This window comes from Toxorhynchites rutilus, chromosome 2 (genome assembly GCF_029784135.1).
Source record: "Toxorhynchites rutilus septentrionalis strain SRP chromosome 2, ASM2978413v1, whole genome shotgun sequence".
Taxonomy (NCBI): domain Eukaryota; kingdom Metazoa; phylum Arthropoda; class Insecta; order Diptera; family Culicidae; genus Toxorhynchites; species Toxorhynchites rutilus.
The window spans coordinates 75,609,497-75,631,446 of NC_073745.1; the positions used below are offsets into that span (position 1 = coordinate 75,609,497).

Consider the following 21,950-nt stretch of genomic DNA (forward strand, 5'->3'; position numbering starts at 1 on the left):
ACATAAACGGAATCACTGTTTACAGATCAATATGATTTCTATAGAGTTCTATTCGCCAAAAGTAGACAATTATAATATTTCTAACAGTTACTATAAATGTAGAATTTCCCCCACATTTGTTTAAACTGCAAGACGAGAATGTACAAACACAGAGTTATTATACCCGAGCGATAGGATCTGATTTCGCATACATTTGTGCAGACCGTTGATACAAGAATGATATATAGAAAGGATCGCCACGAGTCTGTCAGCGACTGCGGCGTATTTTTGCGTAGGATTACATCTTTCGGGAACATATTGGGGTACAAATTTGAAAATCGAAAATAGAGCACATCGTGAAAATTGTCCAATTTCAAACACTTATTGCCCAGTCGTTTCATGATGGATTGTTGAGATTTTTGTATCAATCCATTTCGGCACTCCATAACAATTTTGATCATTGAATAAAATTATATGTCAAATCTAACCATCAAAAAATTGGAAAATCTCAACCTCTATCCTAACGGAAATACCCACTTCTGATTGGTCGAAATTGACGACACATGCGGTGGCTCATGTACTTACAATTATTGGTCAGTTATTTCCTGATGGATTTACGAGACATTTGCATCAATCGATCTGAATACTACATAACAATTCATCACAATTGATAATATATTAATATCATATGAAAATAACTAGCAAACAATAAAAAACTCTCCAAACGGAAATACCTCTTTCTGATTGGTCGAAATTGAATATACGGAGAAATCGGCACATCAAAGTAGAGAGAACATTTGTTCCCACCGAAGTGTATTCCCTAACAGAGACATCAAAACCATGCTGCCTGGGGGAAATCGGCATTGCAATTACATGGTAAGGTAAGGTATTGTATTATAGAGAATTCAAACTTTTTCAGTTCATTCGTCTCTAGCCTTGAGAAAGGCCCTTTGAAAACTCTACTCTACTCCAGCGCTACCACCTCCACCCTCTTGCCTTGAGAAAGGCACTCGATCCCTCGCCGTCCAGCTCGTCCAACAACGATGTTGTACAGTCGGTGTCCACGCAAGATGATGTGTGCAATTACATGAGAGTAAGGGGAGTTTTTGTTTCCACCGACATGTATTCCCTAACAGAGATTTCAAATCCAAGGTGTCTGGGGGAATGCATATAGATACCCTCGTGGTCGATAGTTTAACTAACGGCGATGAATGAGTGTTTTTTTTAATTTTCGTTCCAATAAAAATCTTTCGATGGATTAATTGAAGAATGATATTTCAATGAACTGAATAGAACTTATGTTTGATAGAATATAAATAAAATTTAAATTTGGAACTTTTATGTTGTTTGCTTCATGACATTTCATATCAATGACCGATATCAATGTCCAATTGAAATTCGCATTGACGCATGTGGCATCGTATTCCGTTGGGTTTAAAGCGAAAATGGAAATGGGTTGAGTAAACACTCTGAAATATATTTTCTCTAATAAAATTAATCTATAAAAATTAAAAAGACGGGTGGGTAATGTCGGGGACATAACCGGAGTGACGTAGGACTAAACAAAGGGGACAGTTTTTTCTAAACATATATTCTAAATATATTGTTTTATTTTCTTCTCCTACGTGAATACCTTCCTATCTACCTGAAATATGGATTAGTTTACTGTTTAATCTTTATGAACATGTTGGGAGTTCTGAAAAGAGTCTTTAGTGTTGTGTTTTTGCGTTTTATTACAAATTTTCTAATTCTTTTCTCACTGTCTTATAGTTGATTCTTGATTTTTTTCTGAAGGCTTTGTACTTATTAAATGTTTAACGCCGGTCATCTTTTTGCGTATACACATATCGTACAATCAAAATGATGGCTGTGATAGGGAATGCATAGGTGGTCATCAGCTCATTCACTATCATATATTTCACTAGCACATTACCGTACCTTAAACTGTGGTTTCGGAGACGAATGAATTGTAAGATTTGTAGTCTCCGCAAACAAAGTAAATAAAAATGAAAAAACTGAGGTTTTGGAGACGAACTCTACGATATGTCGAGAAACAGACGAGTTATAAGCGTTCTGAAAAACCAACAGTGAATAAAGGGCGGAGGACCTTCGGATTGAAGTCCTTTAAAATACGAACAGAGCAGCAGGAAATGCATAGCTCATCATATTGCTCCTTAGTTATGTTTCTATACAATGCAGATGTAACGTCAGTCAATTTTCAACATCAGTTATCAACCTAAGAAAGCAGTTCTTGCTACCGAGAAAATTCGTTAATGCCATCCTGCATACAATGTGTTGTAATTTGAAGCCACTTTTGATTCGGAGACCATACATGGGTTTGTGAAAACTGAATGATTAATTTCAAAGACCTCAACCACCAATAAGTTCAAAAACAAGCATAAACTAAATAATTCAGTTCATATTATATGTCATATTATGTCACTTTAGAATGCATTGGTATTGTGAATAACTTTTAATAACTCTTCTTTGAATGGTTTAATGGCCCTGAAAAGCGCCGTGTTTTACGTTGGCTGGTTTTGCCACCAAAGCAGTCTGTATAAACAAACTTTTTTCTTCTGCTACCTGCTGCCGTTTTGCGAATGCGTTTGCCACTCGCTGCAACTGCCTGTTGCTGTCTTGATGTCCACCGAACCAAATGTGTTCTGTTATGAATGCGGGTTTTCTTATCGTCGCGAGCAGCTTTACCAGTCAACTCGATCACTTCGGCGGCCGAAACTATATAACGCCGGCTAGGTAGACTGGTGCACTGGTACTAATTCGCTCGGCCTAGCTACCTTTGCGGAGCAATTGGCGAATACACCTACGGGGAACTGCACACTTGCACGGTTCGAGTGGGACTTTGCCTTTCCCTTAACTTGTCCTCCTTTGTCACGTCCACACGTCCACGTTGCTGCTTGTGTTGCTTTGTCGATGTGATGCGATGCGATGTTGAACGATGCCGTACAACCACACGGGTTTACGGTTTGAAAGAAAATAACATATTTTTTTGGGGTCCGCGTGTTTTATACTCTAGCGGTACACACTCACAGGATAGAGACAAATCGGCAGACTCAGCCAAAGGGGCGAGTCAAACGAGACGAACGAATGAGCGTTAAAAGGCAGCGATGGCAAAAAATACATTCATTACGATTTGTTCGCTCGTTGGATTCACATGCAGGCTAAAAAGGGTCCTTTTCAGGATCACAAAATTATCTTCAATCTAAAGAGTTTATCGTTTTGTTATCACTCGATATCCCCATCTTGTTCGGCTAAACCTTCCTGTTTAGCGATTTGTTGCCACTCGCCACAGCTTTCACAGTTGGAAAATTTCTTCCCATCCATCTTTGTGACATGTTGTACAGTAAATTACATTCAATGCGACGTGCCGAAGCACCACTCAGTGTCGCATTGGAGGCGATTTTAACCTGTAATTGAACATTTGCGATGACAGTGGTACAGTGTCGACTTTCAATGTGGGGTCATAATTTGGATCTCTATGTTTACAAAAATGTCCAACTAAATATGTCGCATTACATGTTCGTCCAATTAGCTAAATGTCGAACTAATTGCAAATTACTGTACTTTCAATCTGGAAACAATTTAAGAATTGATGAAAATCGAATAATCAGGCAATTCCCCAACTATCAATAAGCTCAGAACAACTGCCAAATTCACATACTCATCACTCGCCACTCGCTGCAACTGCCTGTTGTCTTGATGTCCACCGAACCGAATGTGTTCTGTTCTGAATGCGGGTTTTCTTATCGTCGCGAGCAGCTTTGCCAGCTAACTCGATCACTTCGGCGGCCGAAACTATATAACGGCGGCTAGGTGGACTGGTGCACTGGTACTAACGCGCTCGGCCTAGCTACCCTTGCGGGGAACTCCAGAACGACACGGTTCGAGCGGGTTTTGCCTTTCCCTTCACTTTTCCTCCTTTGCCATGTCCAGACATGGCTGCTTGGGTTGGTTTGTTGATGTGTTGTGATGCGAACTGATGTGGTGTACGGTTTGAATGAGAATGATCGTTACGGCAGCGGAGCGGGGACTTTTAAGCTGACTGGCTGGCTCGAGAATCACGCATGTGTGAGACTGCGACCAATGTTTCGTTCTTTTTTTTTCTTTTTCCTTTCCAATCGTGCTTCATTCTATTTCGCTGCTGCTCTGGTTGCCCGTTTTGGTCGGTACGATTTGAGGAGCACAAAATGGACCAATCAAAAATGGGCACATAGTGCATTTGGACAATGCTTGAATTATTCAATTATTTATCTCAAGAAAAATGAAATGTTATTCGTTATGATAGATGCGTAGATATATTTCCTATCAATTGATGCAAAAACCTTTGCGATCTATTGAGAAATGCTCGAGTTATAAGCGTTCCAAATCTTGCATTTTTTCCTACTTGTTCAGTGCCTAGATTTCCATTTCACCCCCTATATCTTCCGGTTAGACGTAGTCCTACGTCAAAAACTCGGACACAACCCTCCTGTGACTTCTTTTTTTTTCAAAGATGTTCAAAAACAATTGCAAAAAATACTAAACGTAATCCTACGTCTACTATGCGGTTATGGCTTGATACTTTTTTAATTTTTTTCTGCTGGGGAATGCAGCAATCGATTCTCTTCATTGACTTCCTCTGTTGAATCAGATTTTCTTCTGGCTTTCAGACATGAGAAAATGTTTCTACCACTAAGTTATAGAAGAGATTATATGTAAACTAACGAAGAACCGGAGGTCGGAGACTACAGAATGTAAGGTATTGCGACGGCGAATGATAAATGTTCTTTTGAATTACATTTCGTCTTGGGAAGGGGGTAAAGTGCTCAATTATTTCCTATTTCTGACCTCTTTTAAAAAAATCTAAGTGAAACGTTACACTGCAGTCGGGCGATTTGTTGGCCGAACAATGGATACAATGTTGGATGTGGGTGTCAACATTGGTAACGTATTTTAACACTTAGAAATAAAAATTATAAATACAGGGTGTGTTATATACTGTTAGAAAAAAAAAGTTATACATTACGATTTTTTGCTAAATTGTAATTTGCATTTAATGCGACATTTAGCTAATTGGACAGACCTGTAAAGCGACATGTTTGATTGGACATTTTTACCTCTAATTGGACATTTTTGTAAACATCGAGCTCGGGGCCCAAATTATGAGCCAACATTGAAAGTCGCCACTAGACGTCGACACTGTACCACTCTCATCGCCAATGTCCATTTATAGGTCAAAATCGCCTCCAATGCGACACTGATTGGTGCCTCGGCATGTCGCATTAAATGTAAATTACTGTATTAATCATTTTTTGCTCTTGAATTATTCGTAAATATACGATAAAAATGGTAAACAAATGTGGTATGAGCCGTCGGTTCTACGTTGGTTTAACATATGTTAACTCTAAAGGATGGGATGTGTATTGCAACAGAAAATATGTACGTTCTACTAATGTTTGCAAAGATTTGGTAGCTTCTTTTATCAAATATTTTTATGGGTGGTTTGTAAGTTCAATCGAGATGTTTATTTTCGATCACTTTTTCCAGCAATTGAGACTATATATTAAGTATAAAGTGATGAATGTTGTCCCTCAATGCGACTCATGACTTCACAAAGTCCTACCAAAAAGAATCTATGGGTGGTAGATCACTAACCTTGGGGGTCAATTCACGGGTCTATTATGTAAAATTATTCTTATTATTATTTTTGTTTCAATAAATCAAATCTGGCACGCGTGGTATGGCATGTTGCACCATCTTGCAATGTTTTGCTTCTCTTCTGGCTTCCAGTGTATTGAAAATAAAATGCAGGGGAGATAATTACGTTTGTTTTTTCCCAAGTTAATTTGCTTGAAGAAAAAAAAAATCACTTTTTTCCCCTCCACTGTCTGTCAACCTTTTCCCGATCTAAAAACCAAACATTCTCGAGACTCGAGCTTTGTTTATTTCCGTTTGCTTTCGAACCAGAACCAAAGAAAGTAAGTGCGATTAAAATCAATGTCTATCGGTGTACACAATTAAAATGTTATTCAATTTTTAAATGAGCGCCATTAATAAGAAAAACCATAAACGGCAGTCCAGGTATGTTCATTTACGTATTATGTATTCACGCTAATTATTTGCAATCATAATCATAAGCAAAATCATAAGAATTTCACACCAGTTAGGCCTTTATGATTTTGAACGCTAGTTTTCATTGTAGGAAAAATGTAGTTCGTTCATTTTGATTAATTCGATTTAGACGGCAATAACAAAAAATTCTCTATGTAGTGGATTATTATAAGAAATGTAACACTTTTCCCCCTACTAATGATCTCTTCTGGCATTTCTATTGGATTCTTTTGACAACCATTTTGAATCTATCCGCATGGCCCAGGTATTGATGTATTCAAATTGTATTCCGATGTCACTCTAGTTGCTGTTTTGTTGTGGTACAATTTTGGTAGCACACATTGGACCAATCAAAACGGGGGAGTTTGCGTGTTTGGATTATTAAATTGAAAATTTTAAAATTTCAATTATTTATCTCAAACAAAAATATATATTATTCTCTTTATTGTGATAGATGCGTAGAAATATTTCCAATCAACTTCTGCAAACATCTTTGTGTTCTATCAAGAAATGGTCAAGTTATAAGCGTTTGGAATGTTTTATTAATTTCTTCATGTTCAGTGTTAGACGTAGTCCTACGTCAAAGAAGATAGTCACAAATTCTACTCGAAGTAGTCACATTTTGTAGTACATTTGAAATAAAGAACAAGAGACAGCTGTCAAAATGGCGTGTATTCAAGCTGGAGGAAACTTTTTTGATTGATAATAAAATCAACAAATATTTAAAAAAAACATATTTTAACCTTCATTTTCACCACTAGTCTAGATGCTTAATTGACATACTATGTAATGTATGCATTCCAAAAACTTAGTTACCTCTGTTTGGTGTAGTGGTAACTTTGTTGTTATTTTATCATTTTAATTCTGAAAGTTATGCCCAAATATGTTGGGAATCATTGCATTTCGACATTTGAAAATGAACATAAGTATAAGGTATAGTATAGAGGAAAATATTGTTTCTGTTCCTAAAAACGATTCGTAGAAGCTCATCGATTTTGAGTCAATTGATGACAAATTTAATCCGCCTTTTATTGGTGTCAATGCGCCCCTCATTTGAGCTAATTTTTAATCAATCAACAGGGCCCTGTTGCATGATCCGCCTAATAATATTAGTTACAAGTATCAAGTCTAGAAGCTGAGTTGAAAAAGTTGAAAATGGCGTTAACGTTCTCAATGGAACTTTTGCCGTCTCAACGTATGCATTAACTAAGGTCATTTATTAAAACTTAGTTGAGATTTCTTAAGCCAAATAACACGCCTTAAATGTATTCCGAGGGGCAAGCTCTAGAATACGCGTGACCACAGTGCAAGTCGAAGGAAATTTCTTTGACGAAAAATCCCCCGGCGGGAATGGAACCCGAACACCCGGCATGATAATGTGAGACGCTAACCACTTATATTTTGCGTTGCATAATAATCATACATTGGACTAATAATATCAGTACTTACTTTATTAGTAACGCTTCATTGTGTTATTAGCTACGCCTCATTTATCTGTCAAAGTCACAGTTTGTTTATGGATATTATGGATTTTTCCACTGTTGATATGTGAATTCCCTGACATAGCCCAGTATTATTGCATTGGTTTCCTTGGACGAGCCAATGTAAGATTTAACTCATTTGTTAAAGTGACTTAAATGCCTCCGCGATATGAAAGCACGATGTGAAGGCCAATCACTCCCAAATTTTTTTTTACCTTCGCAGGAGTCATTCGAAACGCTGGAAAAAAATCAGCTTTATGATGAAAAGTGAAATTTATTCTCGTGTATAATATTTCACTTTATGGCCGTTTTATTTATAAAAAAACAGGAAGTGGGTTATATCTATGGTATAACCGCAAGGGTGACGTAGGACTATCGTTGATTTAGAGATCATTTGTCTGAAGTTGAATCTAAATCCATCCTGAATGAATGAATAAATAAATATTTGGGTGACTTCAAAAACGAGAGTGTTACGTTGGAGACTCAAGGTTTTATGCATCCAATATTGGATACAAAAAAACTTGTTCTGAAGAATAATCTTCAGAAGCTTTCCTGCTAACTGCACTTGATTGACAAATCACAAAACCAAATGTATGTGGTCGCAGTATTATATGGATAGAAAACATTAAAATAAACTCGCTTGAATGTAATTTTCAATTCCAAGGGGAACTGGCAGATTATTTTTCAGCAACGATCATTTCTTTCCAGGTTTCCTCTCGATAACCAGCAAACGAAAAGAGTTGCGCGCGTGTATGTGTGTGTGTGGCGGCTGCTTCTATGTCTTCCCGAGGAACCGTATTTCGATACTGATACTCTCTTGGTCACGAGAGTATCAGCATCGGCTTTTCTGCGCTCCCCCACAGTTAAAACAAACTGATTGCATTTCAGGTTAGGTCAGGCCAGGTAATGAATCCCTCGATCCCTCGCCGTTCAGCTCGTTCAGTAACGATGTTGTCTTGTCGATGTCCTCAGGCGTCGTGCACAAATTACGTAACGCTAAAAATCCGAATTTTGAACCACCCCTTTCGTAACGCAATTTCCTATCTCTAATAAACAGAAAGTAACGCAACATCTACCCCCTCCCCCCTTATCGCGTTACGTAATTTGTGCACGACGCCTCACGAAAAATGAATCGGTTTCACCACCAGAATATCATTTCAGTATGCTTTTTCGTGCGTGATTGAATCGAGAGAAGGTGTGGTTTACGATGGCAATTTGGAAGGCAAACTAGAGGAGAATGAACTCTCTGAGTATGAAAATTTCGGCAACTGAGCAATAATCGATTGAAAATTATATAATTTTTGCGATACGAAACATTTTCCGTTTTTCATGTTATGCATCCAATATTGGATACGAAAATATCCTACTGATGGGAAAGAATAATCTTCAGAAGCTTTCCAGCTAATTACACTTGATTGAAAAATTACGAAATCAAATGTATTTGGTCGCTGTGTTCGCCATATAATTTGAAAACATTAAAATAAACTCTTTCGCATGGATGTATTCTTCAATTCCCAGGGAACTGCCAGATTATTTTTCAGCAACGATTAGATCTTTCCGGAATTTTCTCGATGCTGTATGGCATCCAAACGAAAATTCTCGTTTCAGTTTGGCCTGCAAAAAACTTTTCTAAACTCTAATCCATCAAATTTGGAGCCCTGAAGAGGGCCGATGATTATATGCTAAGCTAATATAGCACCCTCACCTTGGATTCGATGGGCCAGCTGAATATCCTTGGGCATGATGTGACGCGTTTTGCGTGGATAGCACACAAATTTGTATCTTCGAATAAGCCTCCTGCAGCGTCATAACCGCGGAACTTTGGAAGCGCAAGTCGGTTTTGAAGTCCTGAGCAATTCCACGATCCAAAAGCTGCAAAGGTAGCTTGCGGATCAGCAATTCGGTCGACTTCCGATAGCGATGAATTTCACGCAAAGTTCCCGGTCGATAGCGATGTGGCTTCTTCACCTATCCTGCGGCTGGTGCGCTTATCCGAGCTGCTTTCGTGTGCCTTACCACTGAAAGACTAACTAGCTATCTGCTTGGTCCCAAACAAACGAGTCGTCACGGTGCGAGAGTAGAGTAAGAAATGAACGAAACGGTAACGGTATTGAATTAAAGAGACTTTAAACTCAGAGAGTTCATTCGTCTCTTAATGAACGAAAGCAAAGGAAACGTCATTTTATAAACCATAAAAGTATAGAATCTAAACCCCACCCTTATTATATTCGTTGCTTACCCTGAGAGAGAAACGAATAACATCGAAGTAAGAATACAGTAATGTATTTGAATCCGGACACTTTGCGTTACATTTAATACCATACCGCAGCCACAACATTTTCTGCATGTTGAATTAATGCGATTGATATGTAACTATCAAGAAACTATCAGTAACTATATTAGCAACTATTAATCGCATAAATTCAACATGAAAAAAAATGGGTGGATTATATCTATAATATAACCGCAAGGTTGACGTGGGACTACCTAAGCTTACCAATCATTTCAGTGAGCAGAAGATATGATGGCATTTCCTTCAATGCAATCTTGAATAACCGAGCCAAAGCGTTATGTTCGTACCCATTCTTGTAATCCGTGTTAGGAAAACACTTTTCGGAGTGCAAAAAAACATGCGGGTGCAGAAGTACCACCGGCTTGCATGAATCAACAACTTCAACTTCTACAAAAGTACTCGCAGTTTGCATTTATTTGTAAAGCCCATTAACCAACACATCTTGGTTGGAAGTCTGTGTTAGGGAAACTCGTTTCATTCGGAACAAAAATGCCCCTAACTCGTATGAATTTGCAATGCCAATTTCCTCAGACACCTTGGTTCCGATGTCTGTGTTGGGGAAACACATTTCAGTCGAAACAAAAATACCCCCGACCTGCATGAATTTGCAATGTCAATTTCCCTACGCTCCATGGATGTGTAGTCTGTGTTAGGGAAACACATATCAACCGGAACAAAAATACCCCCGACGTTCATGTATTTGCAATGTCGATTTCTCCAAGGCTGCTTGCTTTTGAAGTCTGTGTTGGGGAAACCGTAAAGCGGGCCAATCAAAACGAGACAGTTAGGGCGTTTAGATAACGCTTAACACTTCACAGTTGTTTAATTATTTATATAATGAAAAACAACATTTTATGTATTGCGATAGATGCGTAGAAATATTCCCTATCAATTGATGCAAACATCTTTCCGATCCAGTAGAAAATGTTCGAGTTAGCCACATCGCTATCGACCGGGAACTTCGCATGAAATTCGTCGCTATCAGATATCGACCGAATTGCTAATCCGCAAGCTACCTTTGCAGCATTTGGTTCGTGGAATTGCTCAGGACTTCAAAACCGACTTGCGCTTCCAAAGTTCCGCGGTTATGACGCTGCAGGAGGCTTATTCGAAGATACCAATTTGTGTGCTATCCATGCAAAACGCGTCACATCATGCCCAAGGACATCCAGCTGGCCCATCGTATCCGAGGAGAGCGTGCTATATTAGCTTAGCATATAATCAACGGCCCTTTTCAGGGCTCCAAATTTGATGGATTAGAGTACAGAAAAGTTTTTTACAGGCCGAACTGAAAGGAGCATTTAGCGAAAATCGTGGTTTCGGTAATAATTCGTTACCGATAGGTGCCATGGATATGGATTTCTTAATGAAGAATATGAAATACATGACATGATGTAGTGAATATATCCGAAGAAATCACTTTGGTGAAACTGCATTATAAAATTATTTGTGTACGAATGCCGCAATCGATAGTCGACTCTAATTTGCGCTGGGTAATTTCCTCGGAGGACTCGATTCCTCCTTTGAGCATTAATAATCTCTTTCTGGCAAAACGATGTGGTATGAATCACATTATTTGAATGATAGAATGAAGAAGTTTTCTGCCAATTTCCTTCAACCTCCAAACGTATCTTTCTCCCGTTTGTCGTTTTCGCGTTCGCTAATCCTTTCTCACAACACCCATTTCTAGTTTGAGAAATTGTTGAGTAAACATTGTTTGCCAGTACGCGTAGAGCGGGAATTCCTAAAGATTCATTGTACCTCTAATAAATTGCCGAAAGACGTGGTCTTACGTTGATCGCACTTGATTGAAAAAATCCAAAACGAAATGTATTTGGTCGAAGCATTATATGAGTAGAAAACAAATAATCGCTCGAAAATGACTTGATTTTCGCGATGTGAAACATTTTCCGTTTTTCGTGTTATGCATCCAATATTGGATACGAAAATTTCCACTGATGGGGAAAAAATATTCAGAAGCTTTCCTGTTAATTGCGATTGATTGAAAAATAACAAAACCAAATGTATTTGGTTGCAGTGTTATATGGATAGAAAACATTAAAATAAACTATTTTGCATGAATGTATTTTTCAATTCCCAGGGGAACTGGCAGATTATTTTTCAGCAACGATGATAGCAACGAGAATTCCGCGCGTGTATGTGTGTGTGTGTGTGTGTGTGTGTGGCGGCTGCTCCGATGTTTCAAGCGGAACCGTGGCATCACTCTCCTCCTGATGGATTCCCTTTTGGCCTTAGGTGCACAAACAGGCTCTTGGTGACACCGTTCATCAGCGCTTTCATGATAAACGAAATTAGCTTCACAACAACAGCGACAACATGCTCCAATCGCTGTTCAATCATAACTGAGTGGGTTTACGAGCGGCGCTCGCTTATATACCGATTTTTGATTTCAATAGCCTGTTTTGAAAGCAATTTTAAGACTATTGGAACAAGTTTTTGGATGAAAAAGTAACAAGTATATGACGCGTAGACATTTTATCTTTCAAATGAAGTGTTTATCATACCATTTCGTTCAGTTGTTTAAGAGCTATTAACGCTCAAAATCTCGGTCTCCAGCGTAACGCTTTCGTTCTCGAAACTTTGGTTTTACACCCCGGTATAGAAATGAAAGACAAAAACTACTTTTTTCGTTACTTGAGTCATCTAAAACGTTGAAACAGTACATTTCCGTACTCGAAAAGTTCAAAAAAAAAAAATATGATCCGTTAAAGAACCAACTTGTAAATGAAATTACGGATCCACTCGAATTTGTAGAAAAAAGTACAAGTCGAAACTAATAATTTGCTGTTGTATTTGGCAAAATACTCTTGTAATATGACATATATAACACTGAGAATATTAGTGTATACTACTTGTAATATTAGACTTGTAGGTATGTACTCCTAAATTAATCATGCAACAGGAATCTATAAGATACAAGTAACAAGACTAATATTATTAGTGAAATTTCGATTATGCAACAGGACCCAGATGAATCTTTGGTCCGTGTTAAGATTTTCTTCTGGATTGTAATCCAGACACTTACAAACATCATGATTGCATACCATTTGCAATCAATATTTCATTTTTTGCATCAGATTCATATTTCTAAATCATGTAATTAATGCATCTTGATGGTCTCAATTATGATCATGGTTTGTCCGTTTCACTGATGTTGGTTTGTCCCCATAATTACTATGGCAATAGTTTGGCGCACTGCAGTTTATTTGTTTTGTTTTGTTGTCCTTCGTGCGAAGCAGAAATAAAGTTTCTCTGTGTTGAATACTTTTCACCTTTAAAATGCCGAAGAAAAAGCAATATTCTGAAGAAAGCCTAAATTATGAATGGCTAAATATAATGACAGTGAACTTAAAAAATAAGAAATGCAACATATACTTCGAATTCGAATTTCTTCATTCAAAAATGGTGATTTTAGAAGCCGGACAAACCATGATCATTTTTCGGACAAACCATTATCAGAAGTGGACAAACCATGAATTTCTCTTTGAAGAAAATCGTTAAAAAACATAAAAAATTGAACAATTTGAACGCTTTATAATATTATAAGCAATTAGAGGGACTTGGGGCTCTAAACAAACCCAAACTCGTCTTTATTACATGTGATTTTCATGAAGAAAAATCGATTTGCATTTACTATTTGCGTGAACACACCCAAAATCGGACGAACCAAAATCATTTACCTTACATGATAGTGACTACCACACATTTCCGTAAAATATTTTTCACTGTGCATCTGATACGGGTTCGAAAACGTTGGTTTAAAAAAATGTCACTGATCGCATTGTTGCATACATATCAGGCGTATAATCGGTTTCTACGAACGTCTGGTAGATTAGAGTTACATTTTCTAAAAATAAAGACCATATTCATTCCATTCAAGCATTTTTATTTTCGTTGGCAATTATATTCAAATATTTGTCAATTTACACTTGTATCTAAAAAACTAAAAATGTTAAAATACATGTTTGTAAGAATACAGTGCTCTTTTCTAAAATAAAAAACAAATGGCAATGCGTCGATAGCTTAAAAGAAAGAGTTTTTTTTGACAAGACTTAAATATGTTATTTTTGTTAGGTGGAAAGCAAATATTCTTACAATGTTCATCGTAAATACAAAAATATTTTGTCATGCCTTCACATACTAAGGTAACCTAATTAAGCATAAACTCACTTAACAATCTCAACATGTTTTAGCGGCTGTTTCAACAATGCTATACATTTTATTCAATTCACAGAGTAATAATACCTCTCGTAATAAATTATCTCCACAGGCATCATGTAATGTTTGATTCTGTCCCTGTCCTCGATCTAGAGGAACCTATAGTCGCCATTCCGGTATTCACATTCAGGTTTATTTGTTTATTTTCTCGGATTGTCTTACAAACTAGAAGAGTCACGCCAACAGCTTAACCGTATCTCCGTTTCCGGTGCATTCCGGCGCCCGTTTTGTGGCAGAAATGTTTCATTGTTGAGTTCCAGTGGCCCTCGTGGCAAGCGAACACGGATCCAGCCTGCAGGTGGGCGGGTATTTCGTGGTTATCATTGCACTTGATCCGACAGATGGTGCCGCTGGGCACGTACAGATCGTTGGAACTCTCAACGGTTGACCTCAACTCGCACGCAAATCGGCCATTGTTCGGGGGTATCAGATAGCTGCACTCTGATGTGGGTGTGGTGTCGCTGTCATAGGCGTAATCATCGGAGATGTCTGAAAATTTCAGTGATAATTAGAATAATTCATTATCCACTATTTAAGCCTCTTTCTTACCGTTATAAACGCAATGTGGCTCCACTCCCTCCCAGCTTTGGTCTTCGCCACACTCAACGAAAGCATCCTGGTTGCTCAGATACCCATCATTTTTGCAGTGGAAGGTACACTTCGAGCCCCAAATGTTACCCAAATCACAGGTCACCTTCAGGTCCTTGTTCTTCGGGTAGTATCGGCCGCACTGCTTCACGATCACCTTGTAGCGGAGATCGCACGTTTGTACAATCTTTCCGCTTCTCTTGTTGACAACCTTCGCCAGGAACGAGAAAGGGCCTCCCCCGTTCGAGTGCGGCAGGATGAAGTTGAACTTCGCCCCGAACAATGTTTCCAGCTCGTACAAGTCACGCGAGATCGGTTGATTGCGACAGGTTGTCAGCATCGGCAGTTCGATCAGCACTCCGTCGAGACCTTTGCGTGCGATTGCCGTTTTGTCCGCGGGACACTTGATACAGAGTCCGTTGACAACAGTTGTCTTGACACTCGGATCGCTGGATCGGCGACTCGCGGGCCAATCGATGTGCCGTTGGTGATGGTTGCGATTTCTCTGGTGCATACGCGCGGGCTTCTGACGGTGGACCTGGAAATTAGAATCATGGTGAAGGGATCTTGATCATAGCTCAGTTTTCAGCGACGGAGACAGGTGAACACAATTACCGTGGTGTGGGGCGCGTGGTGTGCATAGGCCAGCGTCCTATTTTGATCAGGTTCAAGGAACGCTCTTCCTCCCTTTGGTAACGTAATCGATCCACTTTGAACGTGTTCGTACATGTAGCGATTTTTGCTCGGTTCATACCTGCGGTAGATAATTATTATAACGGAGGTGACAACAAGATTCAATATTGATTAATAGTTATTAGTTGGACAGCCAATAAGTGTCGGTCGTTGGAAAAGATCGATTATTTGATAAAATCTGTATGTATAACTTTTTTTTGCTCATTCCATCGGTACTCACTCAACGGCTAGATATGAGGCGAATCGCGTGCTTTGTACCAATGTGTAGCTGTGGTTCACTTTTAATGAACAAGCGCGTCAAGTTGCAAGGAGCCAGGCTGAACTTACCAATCGGCTGACTTTGCGGCGCCCATCCGGACGAGATCGTTGCTGCTGCGGCCGGCGCCACCGTTGTAGTAGCTGCTACTTCGACTCGTTCGGCCATGATTAATGTTGTGATTGGGGAGATTCCTGTGTAAATGAGCGAAATACGGAACGAGAAACGGTGGTGATTAATTGTATTCGAAAACGTTTTTCTGTCTCATATGCTAATCGGGCAATAGTTTAATGTGTGCTCGCATTACAAAATTTAATTTGTGACCGCTTTTCATTTATCTGGATTATTTTGCTAAACTTGCTCAGCAGTGTTAACACGTTGAGCCCCCACCGAGCAGTGAAGGGGATCCACAATGAACTTTTCGTCCGACCCTCGTCGGTCACGATGATCGTTTTCTAGCTTAATTGTTCCCAGTGCCGAAGCTCCCAAAATGAAAAGTCACCTGTCAGTGTCCGTCCCAATGGACCTTAGCGGGGCTCAACGTGTTAAGCATAATTGAACCGTATTTGGGAATAAAATTAAGACTATTCAGAAATTGGAAACCAGCTTCGAGAGCTTGTGGCGCTTTAAATGGTCAAATCTGGAAGCCGTTGATAGCGTTTTGTAAGCAGTTCTTTATTGTGATATTTTTGACGTACCCCGATGAACGTAAAAAAAATTATAGGAGGTTGTGTTCAAGACCCGACCGCATTGTTGACGTAGAACTACGCTGTAGTTTAATCCAAGTCGCTTGTTTATAACTGCGGATATTATTTTATAATGTTACGAAAATTTTGAAATAACCATTCTACCAGTTTGGTCGTCCTAAAATGTTTTTTATTGTAGAACCATTTGACGATAATTATTTGATGATTCATTTTTGTGCTCGCAGAACATGCTCGAGATAAGTGCAACCGCCATCCTTAGTGTAGAAAGTTTTGCTACTGGCAAGCGAAACCAAATTACATACAAAATTTCAGAACGCTATTTACTTTCTTGGTGACTAAATAAACGAAAAATTTCAGAACGCTATTTACTTTCTCGGTGACTAAATAAACGAAAAATTTCAGAACGCTATTTACTTTCTCGGTGACTAAATAAACGAAATAAACTCTCTCTGCTAATTTCAACAACTTCGAAAAGAGTAGCACTGATTCATAATGATCAAGATTAGCGCAAATGCAATCCTATTTGAAAGCAGTTTTGCAACTAGCACGCGAGCCCAAATAAATGAATAACATAGTATAACTTATTGAACAACTTGGTATCCACCGAATAATTTTTTGATGCATAACCTTCACACTTGCTTCACCATAGCGTCAGTTCAATGCATTGATGACAGAAAACAAACAATGTTAACTGCTTGGAAAAAGGCTGAATATTTGTCTTAGCAGAGATTCATTACCAATACCCTAGCGTAAATATTTCCCTCCCGTTATCTCCCCTCCTTGTTTATATTTATCATTACGACTGCATAATTTGCAACACCAAACAGTTGTCATCCATAGCATAATAAAATAGGCGATTGTTGCATCGTTACAGGGCCAATGCACACGGAAGCAGATACAAATGGGGTTTCAGCGTAGTGAAGATGCACTATTTTTACGTACGGGTTATGAAGCACGCACGTACGCATACAAATATCAATATATCGATGATTTGAAGCAACTGAATATACACACACTTATTTCCGTTCTGCGCTCTTCTCAACAGAAGCCCTTTCTGTTAATATTGCCAGTCTACATTAGCTTAGCTGTCATTCTTTGTGGAGAGAGTTCTCCTACCGTGATGCAAAACCAAATCACTGATAAAATTCCAGAACATTTATTTTCTTGGTGAGCTGACCATAGCCTAGCTTGATGATTTCCCACACAATTGTGTAACTCAGCACCTTAATGCAATGACGTCAGTTTGATGCAATGATTGCAATGTCAGGGACATCAGCGAGTGAGTAATTTGGTCGCGTCTAAAAGTTTGCCTTCCTTCCTTGCTTGAGGCTTTAAACTTCTTCAGTTCATTCGTCTCTAACCTTCAAAAAGGCCCTTGGAAAACTTTACTTTATCCATAATATTACTGCTCCATCCCCATTGCCTTGAGAAAGGCATTCGATCCCTCGCCGTCCAGCTCGACCAGCAACGATGTTGTTTAGTCGATTTCTCCACGAAGAATGAAAGTTTTCCTTATACCATGGACAGACATACAACTGTACTAGCGTTGTACTGGTACCACGATAGCATGACACACATACTTTGGTTGTACATTGTACCGCATGTCAAACTGACAATCAGAAATTTAAATTTATTGCATTGTATTTCCACCAATATTTCAATGAAAAAGGTTTTTATTTAGCGTCTAAACTATCAAACACAACAAATATGTTTCCAAACTGAGTTATTAACTCAAGAGAAAGTCAATGAAAAGAATGTATACCAAGTGTTTTGATTCTGTTTGTTCATGCTACCCACCACTAACCGTCTATGGCGCTGCGCACAGTACAACTGTAGACATGTACAGCAGTAAAATAGGTCGGTACAGGTACAACGATTGTACCGAGTTGCTTGCATGGTTTTAGCGCTGTACATGGTGACAGACATACAATTTTCGAAGTACAACGCCAGTACAGTTGTATGTCTGTCATAAGTATTAGCGATATCCACTGTTTATACTCTAGGTAAATATTCCTCTTCGTTCTTCTTCTTCTCCTTTGTTCACGGAGACTTTACATCTTACGATTTCCTCTTCGTTGCTCGTCGATAAGATGCTCGTTATTGACAGCTCTGTTCGGGAAAGCACACAAATGGACAGAACAAATGTATGGGGAAATGAGAATGCTTCCAATTTTCATTAATTTAAACCATGTACAGACTTTGGGATTGCAATGTATAGCATATCAAACAAATCTTAGGGAATTTCCGATTCGTTTGGTATGTAAATCGCCAAAATCCGTTCACGGCAAAAATAGTTATTAACGTTAACTTTATTTCATAAAAACGTGACCTGTTTACTGATTTTGCACCCTTAATGAAAGGCGTAGTTCTACGTCAAAAAATCCACCCCATTTGAAATCAAAGTGTACCAACATTAAAAGTTTTGTCAAATCTTCCGGCTACATAAAAGTAGGTAATTAGTAGACCATTTTTCCATTTGAGTATCATTGATTTATTTTCTAGAAAACAAAAAATGACTGTTGTTCCTAAATTGGTACTTTCAGGGTATGAAATAAAAAAATCCACTATAATAAATGGTATTTCAATAGGGACGCGACAAAAGTAGACCGATAGGGACAGCAAACGACGCCATATTTTGTTCCGCTCTCTTGACATTTCTCTTTTCAGTAAAGGCAGGTTTAGAGTTCCCGTTAAAGTGAACATGAACAAACACTTTTGACGTAGGACTACGTCTTTCATTTCTATACCGGGGTGTAAAATCAAAGTGTCGAAAACGAAAGCGTTACGCCGGAGACCGAGATTTTGAGCGTTAATAGCTCCTAAACAACTGAACGAACCGGTATGATAAACACTTCATTCGAAAGATAAAATGTCTACGCGTTCTATACTTGTTACTTTTTGATCCAAAAACTTGTTTCAATAGTCTTAAAATTGCTTTCAAAACAGGCTATTGAAATCATCAATCGGTATATAAGCTAGCGCTGCTTGGAAGTCCACTCAGTTATAAATGAACAGCGATTGGAGCATGTTGTCGCTATTGTGGTGAAGCTCTTCGTTTATCATGAAAGCGCGGATGAACGGTGTCACCAAGAGCCTGTTTGTGCACCTTAGGCCAGAAGAGAATCCATCAGGAGGAGAGTGGTGCCACAAACGGTTCCCCGGGAAGAGATCGGAGCAGCCACCACACACACACATACATGTGCGGAACTCTTCGTTTGGATGCCATTCAGCATCGAGAAAATTCCGGAAAGATCCAATCGTTACTGTAAAATACATTCATGCACAAGAGTTCATTTTAATGTTTTCTATCCATGTAACACTGCGACTAAATATTTTTCAATCGAGTGCTATTAACAGGTAGTTATCAAGTTAGAATTAACCACTGGTGGGCTTCGAGTATCGAGGAAAATCAGGAAAGAACTAATCGTTGCTGAAAAATACTCTACCAGTTACCCTGGTAATTGAAAAATACATTGATGCGAAAGAGTTTATTCTAATGTTTTCTATCCATATAATACTGCAACCAAATACATTTAGTTCTGTGATTTTTCAATCAAGTGCAATTAGCAGGAAAGCTTCTGAAGATTATTCTTCCCCATCAGTAGGACATTTTCGTATCCAATATTGGATGCATAAAACCTTGTACCTCCAACGTAACGCTCTCGTTTTCGAAGTCCCCCAAATATTCATTTATTCATTCATTCAGAATGAATTCAGATTCAACTTCAAACAAATGATCACTAAATCAACGATAGTCCTACGTCATTGCGGTTATACCATAGATATAACTCACTTCCTGTTTTTTGTTAATAATTCATCATCCCATATATAAAGCGTGAGGAAAACATCTTGAAACGCTAGGAAGAAACATTTTCTAGTTGAAAAACATATTTAAACACAGATCATATTGATAAAAATGGATTAATTCAATATTTCTCAACGATTCTGAATTTCCATCGTGGAATCGAGTTGTGGGTGAACTCACCATAGTTCACCGACTTCGGTGAACGTGAACGTGAAAACAGTGGTGAATATAGACGTCAAAATATTTCCCCGTTCATGTTCACGCTCGAATGTCGCAAGGCATTTTGAAAATTATTTCACAGTGAGCTGTTAATCGATATATTAAGCAACTCTCGAGTTTTCAGTGAAAATTTTTATATGGATGCAATTTCATTCAATCGGATTTCTGCACGGGTCGAAAAACTTCGTTGCTTCGGGTTGCCCCGTGAACAACTGTATGGCTGAATTACTTTATTGAAGCTCGATGTTTATTTCCTTCACGTTTACCGGCGAACCTTTAATGTGGACGTGAACGTGAACAAGAACATTATATTTACCACGATTTTCTGATTTGTTTGTTCGCAATGTAGTTCACCGTGAAATGATCGTACTATTTCACCACCTGTTCATGTTCACGTTCACGGGAACTCTAAACCACGCTTAAGGTTTGCCATTTCATAATGGAATAATGGATTTGTTTGTTCGCAATGTAGTTCACCGTGAAATAATCGTACTATTTCACCACCTGTTCATGTTCACGTTCACGGGAACTCTAAACCACGCTTAAGGTTTGCCATTTCATAATGGAAAGATATACGATTCAACAACGAGTCGAGATTATTATAATTTACGACCGAAATTTGGAGTTAATGGCCTCAACTTTAAGAGCGCTACGTCCAATTTACGGTCGTCATAATCGTCTTGCCAGATCAATAATAGTGGAAAAATTTGAATCCACAGGCACAGTACAAAATGTTCCCGTGCCAGTGAGACAAAGAAGTGCCCGTAGTGTCGGGAATATTGCTGCCGCTAGCGCATCAATTGAGGAAGACCCAAATCAGTCTCTCACACGTCGTTCTCAAGCGTTGGACATCTCTGTGACGTCGTTGTGGCGAATTTTGCGAAAAGATCATGGCCTACATCCTTACAAGATCAAATTTACGCAAGAACTGAAGCCGTTTGACCACCAGAAGCGTTGTATGTTCGTGAATTGGGCTGAGCAACAAATTGAAAATGATCCGGAAACATCGAGACTTCGTCAATAAGCAAAATATGCGTTATTGGTCAGGCAGCAATCCACACGTACTCCATGAGTCACCATTGCATGCCGAAAAAAATTACGGTTTGGTGCGTTTTATGGTCCGGCGGCGTTTTTGGGCCGTACTTCTTCCGTGATGATCAATACCGGTACGTTACTGTGAATGGGAATCGCTACCGCTTAATGATAACCGAATCTTTTGGCCTGAATTGGATGATATGGAATTGGACAATATGTAGTTTCAACAGGACGGCGCCACAAGCCAGACAACGAATTTAACAATCGATTTATTGAAAACCAAGTTTGGCGAGCATGTTATCACACGAAATTGCCCAGTCAATTGGCCGCCACGGTCGTGCGATTTGACGCCGTTAGACTATTTCCTGTGGGGCCACGTCAAGTCTACGTTCTATGCCAACAAGCCAGTGACGATTGATGAACTTCGTACGAATATCGAACGTGAAATTGCAGCAGTATCGGCCGATTTATGTTTGAAAACCGTCGAAAATTGGGTTCAGCATCTGGACTTCTGCAAGCGTATCCGTGGTGACCATGCAAAAGAAAC

The 21,950-nt window shown here is 38.9% G+C and overlaps 1 protein-coding gene across 7 annotated transcripts in view; it reads right to left on the reverse strand.

The window, feature by feature from the left end:
• Nucleotides 1–13,751: 13,751 nt before the first annotated feature.
• Nucleotides 13,752–21,950, reverse strand: part of LOC129767552 (uncharacterized) — a 115,541-nt gene continuing 107,342 nt past the window's right edge. For all 7 annotated transcript variants that reach the window (XM_055768569.1, XM_055768565.1, XM_055768568.1 and 4 more), the window contains exons 4-7: nucleotides 15,709–15,831; nucleotides 15,304–15,442; nucleotides 14,650–15,226; nucleotides 13,752–14,589 (exon numbers count right to left, since the gene is read on the reverse strand). In XM_055768569.1, coding sequence (XP_055624544.1) covers nucleotides 14,288–14,589; nucleotides 14,650–15,226; nucleotides 15,304–15,442; nucleotides 15,709–15,831 — 1,141 coding nt within the window. In that variant the 3' untranslated portion in view covers nucleotides 13,752–14,287. The remainder of the gene's footprint in view (nucleotides 14,590–14,649; nucleotides 15,227–15,303; nucleotides 15,443–15,708; nucleotides 15,832–21,950) is intronic.